General features: G+C 36.1%; 1 protein-coding gene across 1 annotated transcript; it reads left to right on the forward strand.

Annotated features, from left to right (window-relative positions):
* Positions 1-202: 202 nt before the first annotated feature.
* Positions 203-16,569, forward strand: LOC149784229 (uncharacterized). Its single transcript, XM_089932961.1, has 2 exons — positions 203-1,467; positions 14,257-16,569. Exons 1-2 carry the CDS (start codon positions 707-709, stop codon positions 15,170-15,172), a joined length of 1,677 nt encoding a protein of 558 aa, XP_089789087.1. The 5' UTR covers positions 203-706; the 3' UTR covers positions 15,173-16,569.
* Positions 16,570-20,049: the final 3,480 nt, after the last annotated feature.

Below are 20,049 nucleotides of genomic sequence, written 5' to 3' on the forward strand. Positions count from 1 at the left end.
GTTAGGCTTTTAAAAAAAGTTGAGCCTCTTGGCAACATGTCAGATTATGTTAATTCATATGTAGGTCATATTTGTATTTGTTATTTTTTTTTTAATGTGGTACACGTGGCTAAAAATGTGTCTTTTGTGACTAGCTATCTACTGCCCCTGTATAGTTCCAGTAGAGTTATCTCTGTTAAATGAAATGGAGTACCTGGTTATGTCCTTGTCAAATTGACAATCTACCAGTATTATCTGTGACAGTGTGTGGTTTGCGTGCTGAAGTGGGATAGAAAGTATATTTATTTTACAAAACATTTGCATTGAGGTATATGGAAACACAACTGGTACCGTGATACCTAATAGCAACGATAAGACAGTGTTTCCACTTACAATATGGCGACTGTTGTGTGGAATGATGGGAAATTCTGCTCAAAGGAAAATCCTCAAATGCGAATGTGGACTATATTTTTAACAATTTGGACATCTTGCACATCACCTAACACGTGTAATCAATATTGCCCTTTACCCAACACTGACTCAAGGTTTGGACGGACCGATTTGAAGGTGAAATTTGTGATAAAATGTTCGGACGAAGTAACATGAGAATAAATACTGGGGATAAAAAGGTTCACTTGTGAAGTTTGTGATAAAATGTTTGAACGGTGTTGCAGTCTGAAGAGTCACATGAAGATACATACTGAAGATAAAGCATTTAGATGTGAAAATGTCTGATAAAATGTTTAGAAATAGTAGAGATTTCAAGTGCCACATGAGGATAAATACTGGGGATAAACCATTCCAATGTGAACTTTGCGATAAAATGTTTGCATACAGCAGTCATTTGAAAGGCCATATGAGGATACATACTGGAGATAAACCATTCAAATGTGAAGTTTGTGATAAAATGTTTGGACAGAGTAGTCACTTGAAAGACCACATGAAGATACATACTGGAGATAAACCATTCAGATGTGAAGTTTGTGATAAACTGTTTGGACAGAGTAGTCATTTGAAGGACCACATGAGAATACATACTGGAGATAAACCATTCAAATGTGAAGTTTGTGATAAACTGTTTAGACACAATAGTCATTTGAAGCGCCATGTGAGGATACATACTGGAGATAAACCATTCAAATGTGAAGTTTGTGATAAAATGTTTAGAAACAGTAGTCAGTCAAAGAACCATATGAGAATTCATACTGGATATAAACCGTTCAAATGTGAAATTTGTGATAAAATGTTTGGACAGAGGAGTTATTTGAAGGACCACATGAGGACACATACAGGAGATAAACCATTCAAATGCGAACATTGTAATAAAATGTTTGGACATATCAGTAATTTAAAGAGCCACATGAGGATACATACTGGAGTTCAACCATTCAAATGTCAATTTTGTGATAAAAAATTTGGACATAGTAGCACTTTGAAGAACCATATAAAAATCCATACAGGAGATAAACCATTAAAATGTGACGTTTGAAATGAAATGTGAAGAAAAAGTCATTTGAAGAAACACGTGATAATTTATGCTGGAGATATACAAACACAATTCGTGGGGCACCGAGTGGCTGAGTGGTCTAAAGTGCTTTCCGTTACGAATCACTGCCATCTCACCTCTGTATGCATCGGTTCGAGTCTCGAATTCAGCCAATGTGGGTATGTGAGAAAGCTTGCCAGTAGCTTCTCGTTGGTCGGTGGTTCTCTCCGGGGTTTTCCCGTGTTTTTCCTCCACCATTAATACTGGCCACCATGTATAGCCTATCGTGTGCTGAAAAGTGGCGTTAAACCCCACAACAACAACAACAACAAACACAATTCAAAGATGAAGTGTGTTGATTTATGGTTTTGAATGAGTGGTTTTAAAGAGGCACTTGAGATAAACCATTCACTTGGGAAGTTGGTGATAGTTTTTAGGGCAAAATACTCCTTATGAGAACCACAGGAGGATGAGTACTGGAAGAAAACCATGGAAATATTAAGTTTGTGATAGAATGTTTATGCAGGGTTGACATGAGAATACATAGTAGACATCTACCATTCAAATGTGTTCTTTATAATAAAATATTTGGGACACTAGTTTTATGTAGTGGCATAGGAAGTTGTATGCTTTTGATAAAGTATTCACAGGTTTTGGGAGAGGATATATACAACCATAACATGATAATACATAATGGAGAATAAACATTAAAGGGTGTAGTGTTTTCATTTTTAGCTTAACACATTAACCCCTGGTGACGAGTTTAAGTGGCAGGAGGTAGTAGCCTACTGCCGAGCTCTGTAGCATCAAAGACATGCATGATACACTAAAGAAAGGTAGACAGATGTAGCTCTACAATGATACTAAATAATCTAGAATTTCTTGTTGCACTACAAAGTACAGTGGGAGAAACCTCATATTTTGGACCCAATTTTTTTCTGCCCAAACTTTGCCCGTGGTAGGAATCCGATTGTGTGTCCAGATTTTAGACGTTTTTGTCTCAGATCTAAGGCAAACTGGTATGAACTGCAAATAATGGGTCTGTTATGCAAGAAAAAAAAACAAAAACTCCAACTTTTGCCCTTCATCTCTTCTGTGAGCCAAATAGCCAATGACAAACGATGTTTCTAACACAACTCGGTACCATTTTATTCAAAGATCACCTGGAACTTGGTGTTTTTGGATGTATTCAGAAATAGCTTTCAAAATGTGTTTCCTACTCTAATTTCAGGCGCAAATGACAAAAGCCTTAGTGGGTTTACAATTTTCATCAGGATTGGACAAGTTTCTGGGAATAGTTATATTGTTTGTTAAAATATGAAGATTTAAGATATCTTCAAGGACCTACTTGATTCTTTCAAAGTTTGTCTCATTAACCCCAATAAATTAACTTCAGTTCTTGAAAAGTAGTCTAGGATTGTGACCTTCTCCAAATATTTTCTTTTGTATTTTCCTGTGAATAAGCTGGCAGTATAAGGAATTTTCTTTTGCCATCTATGTGTGTGGGTTAATCTTTCTTCAGTGTCCATGCTGAAACTCTTATACAGCTTTACTTATTAACATTAAACTTTCACTAAGGGTGAACGTGGGATTAGTATGAGTTTACCATGTAGATAAACAGATAAAGACCTCTCTTTTTTATTGTTTTATTTAGAGAGAGATATGTCATGACAAACTTTCAGTCAGTAGCACTTTGAGATGATCCAATTACATGAGAAATGTTTTACTTGCTTGTCTGCTGCTATGAAACTGAGTATCAATGGTGCTTTATTTCAAGGAGAATATTTGACTAGTATTTAAATGATTTCATCCCATGGAAAACAGCAGTAAATACTTTGTATTACATGTAAATTAATGTGAAAGCATAAACAACTATTTGTACCTTAAATTACAAGTTTGATTTGTCATGTAAACATTTTTAAAATTTATGCAGTAGTGCTCCTTTAAAATATGTATAAAGAAAGTGAAACCAACAATTGCACTAAAATCAACAAGTAATTTACTTCCCATCAGTATAAAGTAAAAAATAATCCCAAATGAATTCCAAGTCTTGAGTGTCCCCAAGTACCGTAATCATGCAATCCAGAATGTCTTGGAATGAATTCACAATCATTCCAAACTAGGGTACTGTATATCCAAAGTCAATGTGCACTTAATTGTTCCAATGAATAATTTAAATTAATAATTCCTCTCAAATTTCAAAACAACTGTAAAGGAATTACACAGAGAATGGGAATAAATTACTTTGTTTTAAAGCCCTATTTATACATAGTTTTACCTGGTGTATATGTGTATCTCTCTGAAAGAAAATTCAGTTTTAATTGTAAACGATACACGCCTAGATTGTTCTGAACTAAAAGCAATATCAACATTTTATTTACAGCTTATAATGATAGACAAACATTAGCTGCCTAACATGTTTGCATTATCTACAACTTAAAGTAATAGTGATAAGTTAAACACACAATAGAAATATACACAACACCTTTCATAAAGTAAAAGAATGATTTATACAATAGGGCTTTCTTTGATATATTTGTCAAATAAACATATGGTACTGTGATAAACAAATTACATAACGAAGATCAGTTATATATGACACTTTGCATACATTACCAAAAATTGAAACAAAATAAAGCAATATAGTGATTCTTTACATGTGAAATTGCATATACAATCATATTCCGTCAATGTCCCCAATATCAACGTTGTATTCATAGAGCATGAAACTCCACTCAGTTATCTCGGATTCTTGTTTTTCATTTTGTTAATGAAAGTAAAGGGATTGTGGTCACTGAATACAATGCTTCCAGAAGGACCTATACATTGCTACTCAATCCTGGAATAATTTTTCTGGTGTGTATTTAGTTGTTTAGTAAAATAGTACACTGAATGATCCACGCTATTTTTATCTTCATGAATCAACACTCCAACAATTACTACATTACTTGCATCAATATACACTTTAAATAATTGGTTACAATTTGACGCTTAAGGGATATGTGCAGTTTTAAGTACAGTCTTTAATTTGTCAACAAATTCCTGGCATTTGCAAGGACAATGAAACTTGGATTTCTTACTCAACCAGTTTTTCAGAGGTTTGACTCCTATGGAAATATTCGTACAAAATTTCTGATAATACTCGACCATACCCAAGAATCACATCAGTTGCTTTTTGGGGACGCTCACCAGTTAGCATGTACTTTTGAGAGAGTGACGTATGTAAGGTGAAGTTGTTTGCATTTTAAACATGCACAGTGCAGATAATGTTGGCATACCTCTATGCTACATTAAGGTAATATGGATGATATTTCTTCGGATATTGTACTTTTGGAAATTGTACACGATCTAAGCACACTGCTAACTAAAATGACTGCTCCCTTGTACTACAAAAATCGGCCTGAATTAGTCTAAATTACACTATTCATAGTAGCTATTAAAATAGGGAAAATGAATTTTGTCAGACTAGACAATACCAGCTTTTGAAAGGGCTGTTAATGAATTACTAAATATATCAAATTTAAAAAAAAAAAATATCAGCTCTTTTTATACAATTTACCTCTGAAGTTCAGGAAGTGAAAATGACCAAGTGGAGCTAGCACTTTTTTGAAAGGTGCACATCTGGAGTAAGGCCAAGCTGTATACTCTATAATCCATATTACACCCATCAATCATACACCAAAATAAAGGGACTTAAAAGTTCTCTGAATTACACCCAAGATATAAAAGGTCTTTTTTTAAATAGCCTGTATCACCAGTAAGAAAACCAGGAGAAATTAGTTTTCTTTAAAATTCTAACCCTATGCAAAATGCAAAACTGTAGAGGGCCACCTTTACTAATAGGAACTGGGCATTCGGAGATAGCCTTGACATTAATTTATACAGGTTTAACTTGACCTTGTCCCATAATATGTCCTCAAATGTGACACGAACACTACAAAACTGACTTTCACCTAAATTAAACTTCAGATTTGTATCACTCAGTCCATCAAAGAATTTGTAACTGGTTTCTATGTGACCTTTCCCTTTCTGGTATCGTTGTAGGTGATGACATCGTCAAAGTACACATCTCAGTTATCTAGTGTTAGTGCATAAGAGGAATGTGTTTTCTGGTGTAGGTACGAAAATACATGGTGCACTCCAGTTGGTTTATTGGATTGTATAAAATAACAACGAAGTAAATCTTGAAGTTGTTTTTCAAACGTTCCTGCTCGAAACCAATTATCCTGAAAGAAAGAAAGAATGGTTATTAAAAAAAAAACAACGTAGGACACCATTTTTGGGCCTGTTATTTTGTCGGCATTATTAAACAATGGTAACAAGGACAACCACACATTCTATGTGAGAAATGTTCATTGTTTTCATTCATTGATCAGTTTTATAGAAAAAGGTAAGGTGATATTTATTGTAGACTGACTGCTTAACATTTTGCTGCATATCCCAAATGTATGAGATGCCCTGTGTTTCGTAGCAAACTCTACCAACAATGTTGCAAAGTTTTCACAAATCTAAGGGCGCGGGGGGGGGGGGGGTCACTAAAACGCGCCTTCTGCTATCGACAGTCTAAACTAAGACGAAAATGGTTACATTTTGTTCCTGAAAGTGTGTTTTGGCTTTAGAATTCAGAGTTAACAATATGCAGGGTTATACAGTGCAATACCACTTGCTCGTTCTTGAAAAAGCCATGTGATTGTTTTTTTTCTTCTGAAAAACGGTAAATCTAATGTTAGAAGAAGAAGAAGAAAATCCATGACATTTTACAGTGCCAAAAATAGGATAAAATTAAGATACCTGGATTGTTCAAACTCAAGTTTTTATTTCATCCAAAGATTTACTGATGGATGAAACAAAATTGATATACATTTTTTTAGAGGATGAACTATTGAAAAAATGACGTGACAAACGGAAAAAGTTCGCGTAATTATTGTGACTACTAATCACAATTTTGGAGAGATATCTTCAAACGGGAACAATTCCATTAGGATTTCAATCAAAACTACAGTCACGGAGAGAGAGAACGTTATTATTACTTTTAAAAAAATATCACGACACGTACGTTTATTTTTATGGTATATTTTCCTTATGAAAGTTTCAAAGAAACACTTATTCAACTTATATAATCACATCCATAGAAAACATACACCATTACAAAACTGTCATAAGATGTATGGAAGAGGAAATATTGAAGCAATAAATCATGCTGATCAAATTTATATAAATTTGTGAAAAGGTCGCATGATATATAACGGGGAAATATTTGATTTCTAACCCAAATTACTTATATAAATGTTACACGAATCTCAATCTTTATTCAGCAGTCACACAGAGCTAACCCTAAAATAATTTCTTAAGAGTGATTTTTAACTGAAGACCCATGGAATTATAAAGTGTCCACATAATAGTACATCCAAACAAGCCGTGATGTGCCAAGGATTCAGCCAATCTGGGTATGTGAGACAGCTTGCCAGTAGCTTCTCGTCGGTAAGTGATTCTTTCCGGGGGTTTTCCGGGTTCTTCCTCCGCCATTAATACTGGCCGCCATGTATAGCCTATCGTATGCTGAAAAATGGCGTTGAACCATACAACAACAACAACATAAAGTGACTAGTGGTCAGGTACAGAAAAACGTGTCTGATCTTTTCTCCGTGCGAAAAACAACTGAAACCAATTTCAAGCTAAGGCGGTGGAAAATATCGGTTAACCAATGCAATCACTTGCAACGAGTAACATTGTTTGGTTCTAAATTCAGGGCATGTAGTGTAGCAGCCAGCCACAAGAGAAGAAAAAAACAACAACAACATAAAATAACACGCCTGATCTTGTCACTGTGCGAGAAGCTGCTGAAGTCAATTCGAAGCGAACGCAGTAAGAAAATAAGCATAGCAAATGAAATCGTATATGATGAGTAATGCATAGTTTGTTCTCAGGTAGTGTGCAAAATAAGGACAACGCTCTTGCGTCGTTACCATTCTAGTGCAGAGAGACTGGTGTGTGAACATACAATCCCTCTTTTGCATATTGTACAATTTCTTCTTGCCGCATCAAAATACTGACCGGCCACAGTATTGGTTCGCGTTTTGAAACTGACAAACTTGTTTAATCTCACTCAAACATTTTGACATTCACGATCACATTAATAGAGACATAAGTGTTACAGCACTGGGTGTCAGTTTTTGTTGTATTTATTCTTCTTCAAACTAGCGAATTTGGATTTGTATGAAGTAAAGAAGATAAAGTTCAGTGAACCTCAAGGATGATGACCCAATCTGCCTGTCCATTGATGCATGTATTTACTTAAGAATTGTGACCTCTAAAATACAAATATATAAAGCACTCGTGATAAGAACGAACACAAAGACAGCAAACTCTACTATGAAAGGTATGTTTTCCTTCAAATCCGCGTAACTTAGAGTTTCAATCCCTTTCAAGACAAACATGGTACATTTTGTCGAGCTTGAAAGAAAACCCTGAATAAACTTAAACAATTTGCTATATATAGTTTTTTCTCTGGAACAGACTAAACAACATAAATACCGTACAAGCAAAAGGAAGTCTTAAATCTTCTATAAAAAAAAATAATTAAATCTTCTATGAAAAGAAATTCATTAATAAATTAAAATTAAAAGTTAACGATGACTAACCAAAAAAACCGAATTAAATAAAGGCAATGACATGTGTAGAAATGCCTTTCACTTTGACAAGGAATGCCAGTGTAAAATGCCATGCACCAACAACTTGAGAAACAAAATTATATACAAAGAGAAATCTCAATTCAAATTTCATTTTTTGTACAAATTATTTATTTTATGGAGCATACCTAAGCACTAATAAAGGGTGGAACATGGGGAAATACACATAAAGCTTTGATATTTCTGACAAAATGAGGGGATATTCCTAACGTTCTTATTCAATTATATATGATTGGACAAGTCTGTGTGATATCCACAAATAAAGAAATACAGATTCGCGGTCACGTTGCAAGTGTGTGCGTATTTTGGAAAATGGTACAAATTGGATATACATTTTTCTAGTGACACTTAAATTGAAGAGTCTGTGCAAGTGTCAAATGCCACAGTTACAAAACTTTGTACGGTTTGTAAACATTTCTACTTTAGATAATGTAAAGTATTGCAAGTCATTGTCACAGCAAGAGGTAGAACATAGGGTGTTTGACAGTTGTGTAGATGTCTCCAGTCAACTTCACAACGCACTTGCCTTGTCTTGTAATTTGGTCTTAGGAAAGATCACCTTTGTAGGTTTAACAATAGTTGGTAAGAGCAGTAGAAGACATCGTCACTGCTGTCAAAACATGGGTAGTTTTGTTAAAAATGGATTTAGTAATGTTTTAAATATATATCAAATGAGGAAACAAGAGTGTTACATCAGGGTTGGCAGATATCTAGGTCAACGACAAAGCAGAAGTGACAGAGAGAAGGAGACATCGTTGCTGAGCAGCATGGTTTTCTGAAGTAAGTACGTGTCTGAACGGCACAGTACCGACTCTAGTTCTCTTGATGACACGAAGTGTCTGGGTGTTTTGGTTTGAATCGAAGGGTCGTCAAGATGGATGATGTGTTTAAGACGCACCATTGTCTTTCACATCAGTCAGCCAGGGTTCCTAAGTGATTTTGTGAAATATACAAAGTCATTGTCACAACAAGACGTAGAGAAGGATATATATATATAGAGAGAACGAACTTGGTTAAATCATTTCTGAATCAGCAATCGAGATGAAACGACCGCACGATCTCAGTGAGAGAGAAGAAGGTAAGAGGCAGCGACGTGATATATCGTCTCACACACGACAAGAAGTGTTCACTCAAATCGAAAACATGAACGAACCTGAACCATCACCTTCCACGACTTCGACTAGACTGACAGAGCCTATTCCAAACCAAAGTCCACCACCACAACTAAACCCTGGAAACTACTACCACACTTGAGAGACGGAAAAGCGCTCCTCTAAAAAATTTAGAACCACCGCCTACACGTACACGGTGAAGTTTTAGGATTTCAAATCCGACGCACCGCTGGATAAAGCAGAAGGGTTCATCACCGAGGTGTGGGATTCTTTGAAACGGCAATGTGAAGCCAAAGAAGACGATCACTTGAGCCTTACATTCATCACGACAGTTTCAGGTCCCCCGTTTCGATCTATTTTTGCAGTCCAGCAGAATCGACACCTTCCAAAGTCATCGACACATGATTCAACACGTTCAACAATCCAATGAGAAGTTTCACATCAACGATGGAAAAGCGACACTGTTCATGACGCACATTTCCCTTCCCCAAGGGACAGGACGCAGAAAGGTGTGTTCGGTTGACGAACTTCACGGCAACAAAAATAACCTTGTTCAAATTAACAACACTCAAGACCAGATGTGTTTAGCCCGTGTCATCGTAGTGGGACGAACGTATGCCGACAAGAACGACTTGGCATAATGGAAAAGAGCCTGGGAGAACATTCGACGATCGGACCGAGCCAAACAACGAAGTGAAGCAGAACTAATGCAAGCGGGATATCCAACGTCTCACGCTGTGGTATTCCTGAAATGCAAAAATTGCAAGACGTATTGGCTCCACGCTAAACCTTGAAAGTGCATCCTCAAGAAATGCACAGACCTTTGTTGTTTCGAGGCAAATATTTCAAAGACGGAAAATACATTCACGTCTATCATCACGATGAACATTTCGATGTCATTACCAGTATCGCCCCATTCCTGGCATACAGCTATTACTGTGAGAAATGTGAATGTGGCTATAACAAATCTATATCAACACAAACATTGTGGATCGAAATGCTCAGGATGTTTGGCCTCTCAAGCCTGTCTAGACGAAGGACAAGAACGAGTGTTTCAGGTCCCCCGTTTGGATCTATTTTAGCAGCCCAGCAGAATCGACACCTTCCAAAGTCATCGACACATGATTCAACACGTTCAACAATCCAATGAGAAGTTTCACATCAACGATGGAAACGCGACACTGTTCATGACGCACATTTCCCTTCCCCAAGGGACAGGACGCAGAAAGGTGTGTTCGGTTGAGAACTTCACGGCAACAAAAATAACCTTGTTCAAATTAACAACACTCAAGACCAGATGTATTTAGCCCGTGTCATCGTAGTGGGACGAACGTATGCCGACAAGAACGACTTGGCATAATGGAAAAGAGCCTGGGAGAACATTCGACGATCGGACCGAGCCAAACAACGAAGTGAAGCAGAACTAATGCAAGCGTGATATCCAATGTCACACGCTGTGGTATTCCTGAAATGCAAAAATTGCAAGACGTATTGGCTCCACGCTAAACCTTGAAAGTGCATCCTCAAGAAATGCGCAGACCTTTGTTGTTTCGAGGCAAATATTTCAAAGACGGAAAATACATTCACGTCTATCATCACGATGAACATTTCGATGTCATTACCAGTATCGCCCCATTCCTGGTATACAGCTATTACTGTGAGAAATGTGAATGTGGCTATAACAAATCTATATCAACACAAACATTGTGGATCGAAATGCTCAGGATGTTTGGCCTCTCAAGCCTGTCTAGACAAAGGACAAGAACGAGTGCATTGCCCTGCTTGTAAAGAATTTTTGTCACCAACAACATGTAAAGACGCAAGGTTCACAGCAGAAAAAGTGCTTGACAACTGCTAAGAGTGTGCCGTCCTTGTGGGCAAGGCATACATACCAATAGTGCAACGTTACACGTTTGTCCAGGAAAGAAGTGATGTCACATTTGTCGCCAAATCATAGACGTGGAACACGACTGCTACATTCAAAAATATCATTCTAAACAAGAGAAGGAAGATGAATAGAAGAAAGGGAATTTCATCTTTTTCGATTTCGGATGCATCCAAGAGACCGGCATTCACATTCTTAATATCTGCGTGGCTCATCGAGTGTGCGAGAAGTGCATCCAAGAGCCTATCATTAGTCATTGCACTCAGTGCATCAAGATTCCTGGAGGACGTGAAAAAATATTCCGGAGAATGAACACACCAATCTCGCCCTATGGATCTTAGACCCCATCAACGAGACGTGGAGCCAACAGGACATCGAACGTTATGGAGATTGTCATCGCCATGCCACAGTGATGGCTCACGATCCGTTGGGATACGATGGGCAATTTCTTCTTAGATACGAAAGTAATTTTGAACTGAGCCAAAATCATTTCCATTCAAGTGGGTGAAGTACAGTGATGTGGTTGATTCAATGCGTTACATGGCCATGCCTTTGAGTCGAATGCCTAAAATGTTTGGAATGACAGAAATGGCCAAATGCTGTTTCTGCACTTTTTCAATACCAAAGCCAATTAACACGCCGCTCTACCCCATTTTCCTGAGGCTCGCTACTACGACCCCGACAACATGTGTACCGAACAACGATAAGCTTTCTACGCTTGGTACCATACTCACGCCTTGGACCCCTTCGACTTTCAGGAAGTAATGTTAACATATTGTCTTTCCGACGTTGACATTTTATGGCGTTGCTGTGGAAAATTTCAAGAATTATTCATAAAACACGGAGGGATCGATACTTTGAAAGAAGCCCGCACCATCGCGAATGCGTGTTCCTTAGTATGCCGCCTATGATTCATGCCTGAAAACACACTGTCTGTCATCAGGCCTTAAACTACCAACTTTGTCTAAACTCAGTATCCGGTCAAAGCCATACGATGGCTACATTACTTGTGCGACAGGGAAGACAAATGCATCCAACATGTCCGCAAGCGAGAAGGCGAAAAGACCATCGGAACGTATTCGGTGGATGTTTGGGACTTAGAAAACCCCAAGATCGTGTACGAATTTAACGGTTGATTATTTCACGCTTGTCCCCTCTGTTACCCTCAACGTCTCACCAAATATCAGTTTATATAACGGACCATGGAGGACTTGTACCAGGCCACGTGTCAGCGACCATTGAAGTTAGAACAGCAAGGATACAAAGTAGTGGAAATGTGGGAACACGAGTACGGTGACCATAGTCCCTAAACAGCCCCACGACTCTTTTCACTCTGATGTCCATAGACCCTTAATAACCCCACGACCTTTTTGACTTTGATTTCCATAGATCCTACGCAGCCTCCTGTTACTACTTATAATTGTAATACCGAAATAAATGAATTTAATCTCAGTATATTTTAATAGAAAATTACTTTCAATATAATTTAGTGGAAAATGACTTTTAATACAAATTAGAGAAAATTTCAGTCTTATTATTTTACTAAAAAACATTATGTCCCAATATTACTGTAATGTGGAAAGGTGTAATTCGTTTGTTCGGACAATGGGGAGTGTTGCGGAAATACTACAGTAACATAGGAGATTACCTTCTTGTATTGTTGTGGTGTTCAGAAGTTTTTTTTTTTTTTTTTGTTTCTTCGTCTATAATGCAGCATTTTACACCCATTTTCGATTTAAGGATATTTCCTACTTGTTTATCTTGGAACTCAACTGACAATTCTTATCGCCTCTATGAATAGTTTCTCATTGTTTTTCGAATATAATCGAACATCCACACCCGAGAAGACATGCATATTTAAAAAAAAAAAAGAACCGGATAGAAGTGGCATAAGGTTAAATAAAAATTTGCCTTCTATGTTTGGGACTGAAATACGGTAACACAATTTTTAATTTTCTTTCCAAGAATATTCCTTTATCATTTAAGAAATTGTAATGATTTTCTCATATTTAATGAATTACACAACTTTATTTGAGAAGCGTAAAAACGGGTTCCTTTGTGTTACATTTGTGTTCTTATGATACATCAACACCATTGATACATCAGCACACACAAGATTACTGGAATTGATTCCGAACGCTGTACACTTATGCTGGGCTCTTTCACATTATTTGGGATTTAATTCACAAAATAGTGTGTCTTTTGAGTTTTCATTTTGTATTATCTCTCTGCACAAACATAATACTGTGATGTTATCAAGGCCTCTAAATTATCTCTACATCAATAAATCACACAAAGATGGTATTGAAACTTGTAATTTGTCCCTACACAAATATAATGCTATATGACTGGTACTGAAGCTTGTAATTCCTCTCTACACAAATATACCACACGGTGATGATGTTGAAGCTTGTTTAGTTACATTACACAAATATACCACAAGGTGATGATGTCGAAGCTTGTTAAGTTACATTACACAAATATACCACACGGTGGTGATGTTGAAGCTTGCATGTTCTCTGCGATCATATACCAATCAGTGATGACATTGAATCTTGTTAAGTTACATTACACAAATATACCACACAGTGACGGTATTGAAGATTTGTAATACTATATGAATAAAGATAAATCAATGGTCCTCCTACCTAATATCGAGATAATACCTGTTTTAACCTTTGTCGCCATTCTGTGGTGGAATACGTCACATTCGTTCCTATTGTGTGGTGGCATACGTCACTATTCTGTGCGTTCTACTTCGAAACATACTATTGGTCCATTAGTATACCTCCGGACAAAGGAAAAAAATTGGAAACTTTAAACCAACGTGTCTTTCAAGTACATTAGTGGCTATACCAGTGAGCTTTTACAAAAGAACCAATGATAATCCGGTGCTTTATCCAGTGCTTGTATATGTTTACTATTATACCTCACGGTGTTGGAGTTTGAAGAGTTGCATGAAGATAAATACTGAATATCAAACATAAAGATGCAAACTTTGTGATAAAAAGTTTAGATAGAGTATTCGTTTCGAGTGCCACATGAGTATACATACTGGAGATAAAGGAATCAAATGTGAAATTTTTAAAAAATGTTTGCCCAAAGTAGTCCTTTGAAGAACCACATGAGAATCAATACTGGAGATCAAGTATTCAAATGTGGAGTTTGTGATAAAATGTTTGGAAATAGTGGTCATTTGAAGAAACACATGAGAATCCATACTGGAGATAAACCATTCAAATGTGAGGTTTGTGATAAAATGTTTAGACAGAGTAGTCATTTGAAGAACCATATGAGGATACATACTGGAGATAAACCATACAAATGTGAAGTATATAACAAAACGTTTGCACAAAGTAGTCCTTTGGAGAACCACATGAGAATCCATACTGGAGATAAACTATTCAAATGTGGAGTTTGTGATAAAATGTTTGGATATGGAAGTAATTTGAAGAAACACATGAGAATCCATGCCGGAGATAAACCATTCAAATGTGAAGTTTGTGATAAACTCTTTAGACAGAGAAGTTATTTGAAGAACCACATGAGAATCCATACTGGAGATAAGCCATTCAGATGTGAAGTATGTGATAAAATGTTTAGACAGAGTACTCATTTGATGACCCACATGAGAATTCATACTGGAGATAAACCATTCAAATGTGAACTTTGTAATAAAATGTTTGGCCGTAGTAGTTATTTCAAGGTCCACATGAGGACACATACTAGAGATCAACCATTTAAATGTGAACTTTGTAATAAAATGTTTCGAGACAGTAGTAATTTGAAGAGGCACATGAGGATACATACTGGAATTAAACCATTCAAATGTGAATTTTGTGATAAAATGTTTGGATATAGTAGTCATTTGAAGGACCACATTAGAATCCATACTGGAGATAAACCATTCAAATGTGAAGTTTGTAATAAAATGTTTAGAGAAAGTGGTAATTTGAAGAAACACATGAGAATTCATAGTAGAGATATACAGACACAATTCAAAGGTGAAGCGCATGATTAAATGTTTAGACAGAGTGCTGTGTAGAGGCATTTGACATAATCCATTCAAATGTGGAATTGGTGAAAGCATCTTAGGGCAAACCACTGCTTTGGAGAACCACAGGAGAAAGTTTATGCAGGGTTGACATGAGAATACATACTAGACATTAACCATTCAAATGTCTTGTTTATGATCAAACATTTGGGGCACTCGTTTTGTGTAATGCCATATGAAGTCGTGTACTGTTGATAAAGTATTCAGTGGCTTTGGATGAGTACATATCCAACCATAACATGACAATACAGTATGGAGAATAAATATTAAATGGTGTAGTGTTTTCATTTTTAGCTTAATAGTGTTTTGAATGTATGTCTTAAAGGAGCAGTACTGTATCATATGAAGAAATACAGAATTACAAAGACCTTCAAGGAATTGTATTCCTTAAAAAACCCAAATATTAGACACATAAATTACTTTTCAAACTTTTAGGTAAACACTGATAATCGAAGTCAAACTTTCTGATTTTGAAAAGCATCATGTACCATTTTTTGGGTTTATAAATAGCTCAGAGTACTAAGGTATACATATTCAAAGAACTGCGACTGTTACTGTCGAAGCTGATGATTCCATGTAAACATTAGCATAATGAAGACCTACATCCCAGAAAAGGAAATGTGCTTTGGTGTAAAAACAGTCTGTACGGATGATGTCTGTTTCATGAAGGAGACTGAAAGAAAAAATCACCGGAACTACAACAGACGCAATGCACTTGTCCAACCCATGGTAAATGACCAAAAGTAAGCTGACACAAGAAAAGTAAGGTTTTTTATGCTTTGCTGAGATAATCCTGGCTTTTAAAAAGTAGTCGCCAAAATAATCGCAGACCTCAATATTTTGTCGCCAAATTTCAAGAAATGTCGCCAGAACAAGTAGTGAATATTTTTCAAAGTGTGTTAATGTAATAGGCAGTGAAAAGCCTAGTAATGTAACAGGCAATGAAAATTGCACAAGATGGGATAGTTATTACTTTATTAATGACAAGCAATACAGCTATAATATTACAAAATAAATCATTACATGACTGTTTTGTACTATTAAAATGTAGAATATCACATGATGATCCAGCGCAATTTTAGGGCTGCCCACTTGTTGAATGAATACGATGTGTGCATATCTACTTTACGGTTGGAGAGTTTGATTGCACCCAGAAATGGAAATAATCATTAATTTTGTATGCTATAAATATTTCATTTATAATTATACATGTTCTGATTTTATATATTTATATATATATATATATATATATATATATATATATATATATATATATATATATATATTTAACAAGAAGTTGGCATTAATGCAGCAATCACAGTGTACTACAGCTGTAACATCATAATAAATATTTTAAGGTCGTACACATGTTTGTCCTTATTTTACTGTCATTTAAATCCATATCATATTTAGTTAACAAGCTAGAATATAATATTTGCAATACCTGTGTGATACACAAGTGACAACTGTTGCAGCTTTGGAATAATTGTGGTGGCAGTAAGCCACAAAGAAAGTGTTCCTCATGGCACTGATAATGGCATTTTCACTTTTTACTATATACCAGCAATCTTCGCTACTTCCATGGTCTTTGCATCCCGCATCACCGTTTGTGCATAGGTATGACTGTTGTCACCTGAAAAAAATGCATTATCAAAAGTAAAATATCTACTTTCCTGACATATACAGTATTTCACTCATTTTCTAAAATAGAAACATCGGATATTAAGCCTATCTATATTGTGTATATTATTTTCCAAGTTATAGTTTTGTAGGGAACTTTACTTAATGACATGTTAATTATTAAAACTTAAGATCGTACTTTGTAATGTAAGATAAGTGATGTATAATTCGACCGTCGATTTCATGCATTCAGTAATTAAATAACCCCACCCCTTATGGCTAGCATCATATTTATATCTCCGTCAACCAGGAGTTTCTTAAATTTATTTTTGCTGCGCTTCACATGCTTTGCTTGTAGTGAATTGCTTTCTAAATCCCAAGAATGACCACTGAATGCTGTAGAATTGTTCTCAACAAGAAAATATGATCTGCATTCCCACCAATGAAACCTAAACGGGTCAACACCTGGCATTAATGTAGCATACATATAAGCATAAATTCACACACCTTTTAGGGATTTTTAGATTAACAAAAAAGTGCATGGATTTTTTGTCAATCAATTGCATGTGCTTTCACATACTGTAGAACAGGCGGTCTCTTTGAAGTATGTTGAATAGGCTTAAGTCTAACCTTCAGCTATTGTACAGAATATGAAATGGGGATACATTGGTGGTAGGGAGGCAAATAAGGCACGCCACAAGGAGAAACAGTGTGTCCTTTTGAAAAGGTAACGTGTATTGGGAAAAGCGGAGAATATTTAGTGGAAATTATGCTTAAATACGCCTCAAAAAATCTTCCCTCTGGTAGGTCCCAGTCTGCTTTTTTTTAATCGAATCTCCTGACTTGGCTTTTGAAAAGATTTATAATTTTTTTTGCTTGACACGGTAGTATTACTGTACTATACTGTACGGTATTAACTAAATTTATTCAACGATTATTTTGAATTCTTTAGATGTTAATTCTTTATGTACATTTGAAACTTCAACACAGAAGAGGCAATTTTCATTTATTGGAAAGTATTCGGATTTCTTGCAACTATTGGAATTTATAGGACTTTTAGGAACTAGGAATTCATTCACCATGCTGTAAGTTAATTTATTTCTTTCTCTCTTGTATTTTGAGAAATAAATTATTTTTAATTATGAAAAAAACTTCTTTGTTTTGCTATTTCTTGTTGCGTAGTTTAAGTCTCTGCAGTCATAACACAGGATTACGGCAGAAGGAAAGATCAATGAGCAAAATTAGCATGTATTGCTTACCCTGCCTGGATTCATGTTCAGTGACACGCTCCCTCTTCCAAATATGACAGCCAGTTGTAAATGAATTGACGACTTGTGCCTTGATACATATACAACAGAACATCTGCTTTAACTTTGTATCATATCTCAGTTTCTAGCTGTCTAGAAATTTTCTGGAACTTTTGACACGTTCATCATGATGTGGTGTTGCACTTGAAGCATTACTACCATCACACTATTTGTAGATGATGATTGACTGCCAGGTTAAATATCAGGTTCAGTGATGGTGTTGTCTGATGAATTTGCATTAAGTCCAAATTATATCCACACAAGGGAATTAGAAGAAGGAAAAAAAACACAATATCTACTATCCACACAAACGTAAGCAGCAGCAGAGGGGGCGAACATACCAACTTTGGAAGCGTCCAAAAACCGAAATAAGCCTTCCTAAAAAAAAGGATTAATAACCTTAAAAATCAAAATAACTAACTACAGAGGCTGCTGCTCTCTCAAAGAGTCCCTAGGTTAGTCCATGTTATTTCTCCACGATGGCGAGTATATTATAAAAAACGAACCAACTTGAGGTCATGGTCCCCTCTGCTGCTATTAATTTATCCAAATATTTTATCAAGTCCAATACGATATCTTGTTCTAGGATCGTGCAAATTTATTGTTATAAATCCTTGTGGAGTAGCTTGCGTTCGTGAAAAGAAGTTTCTGTATTTAATTATATCCATGTCACCGCTGCACCAGGTTTGATGAATATTTTGTAACGTGTGTGTATCAACTCCATTAAACACAACTAAAATATTACAGTTATGTCTGATCACTTTTGGTATTTGTGTGTATCGTTGAATAACATAAATGACATCGGTGTTCTTATGTCTGCCTTGAGAAAAAATCCTAGCTGGATTTGATTGTTTGTCCAGCATCACATCATCGTATACAACTAAATTATTAATAGATCCGTCTATGGAATCAACTGATGGTGCTTTATCAATATCGGTTATAAACTTGATAACATCGTTATCTTTATCTATTCACGCATTTTCATTAAAATCCTTGAGCACATTATAACATCATTGATCATCAACTGACGGGGCTACCAAATACAATTTATCCCACTTTAACCATCTAATTATAAGATTGAGTAACAACTGTGTCTTTCCACTTCCAGATGGTGCTATTATTATCATTCTGATGGAATTTGGTAACGTAGGATGGTGCTTGACAGGTTCTCATTTTCTTGTCGCTGAGAAATCAATTATATCCATGCTGTATAAAATATCGATGGATTTATATTGTGTGAAGTGCAGGACGGATACACTAGCAACTATTACCACAAAAAATAACATCAGTGGTTACGGGTAAGTGTACGCGGTGTGGTACAAAGAAGTTTAAATTTATTCCTGGTGATAATTCAGGGACAAAGTCAGCGTTAAAAAAAAAAGCAACGAGGAGGTGATATTGCAGCAAAATTAACAAAATTACCCGGGACTCCATGGGCTAAATACCCAGGAGAGAAACATCTACCAGGATATAATTATTGCAGTCCTGGTACTCGACTCGATATCAGGCTTGATAATCAGGATCAACCAAAACCAGGCGAGGAACCAATAAACGCTATTGATAAAGCATACCATGCTCATGATGTTGCATATAAAAGCAATGATCTACAACATAGGCATATTGCAGATGTGAAATTAATTCATGTGCTAGATTCTATAAAAAATAAAAATATCAAAGAAAAATTAGCTAATTGGTTAGTAAGATCCACAATGAAAGGTAAATTAGCACTAGGGACTGGTAATATATAAATGGAATCGATTTATTATTCCCCAATTGGATACTGGAAGGGTAAAGCAGCAATTAGTAAACTTGCTGATGCAGCAGCGGTTAAACATTCTGCTGCTAAAGGGTGGTTATCCAAACAGGCAATATGGCAAATTTATCTACTGCCACCTAAGCAAATTCGATTTGCACATT

The sequence above is a fragment of the Sinohyriopsis cumingii genome, chromosome 14 (genome assembly GCF_028554795.1).
Source record: "Sinohyriopsis cumingii isolate HCF-2022 chromosome 14, ASM2855479v2, whole genome shotgun sequence".
In the NCBI taxonomy this organism is placed as follows: domain Eukaryota; kingdom Metazoa; phylum Mollusca; class Bivalvia; order Unionida; family Unionidae; genus Sinohyriopsis; species Sinohyriopsis cumingii.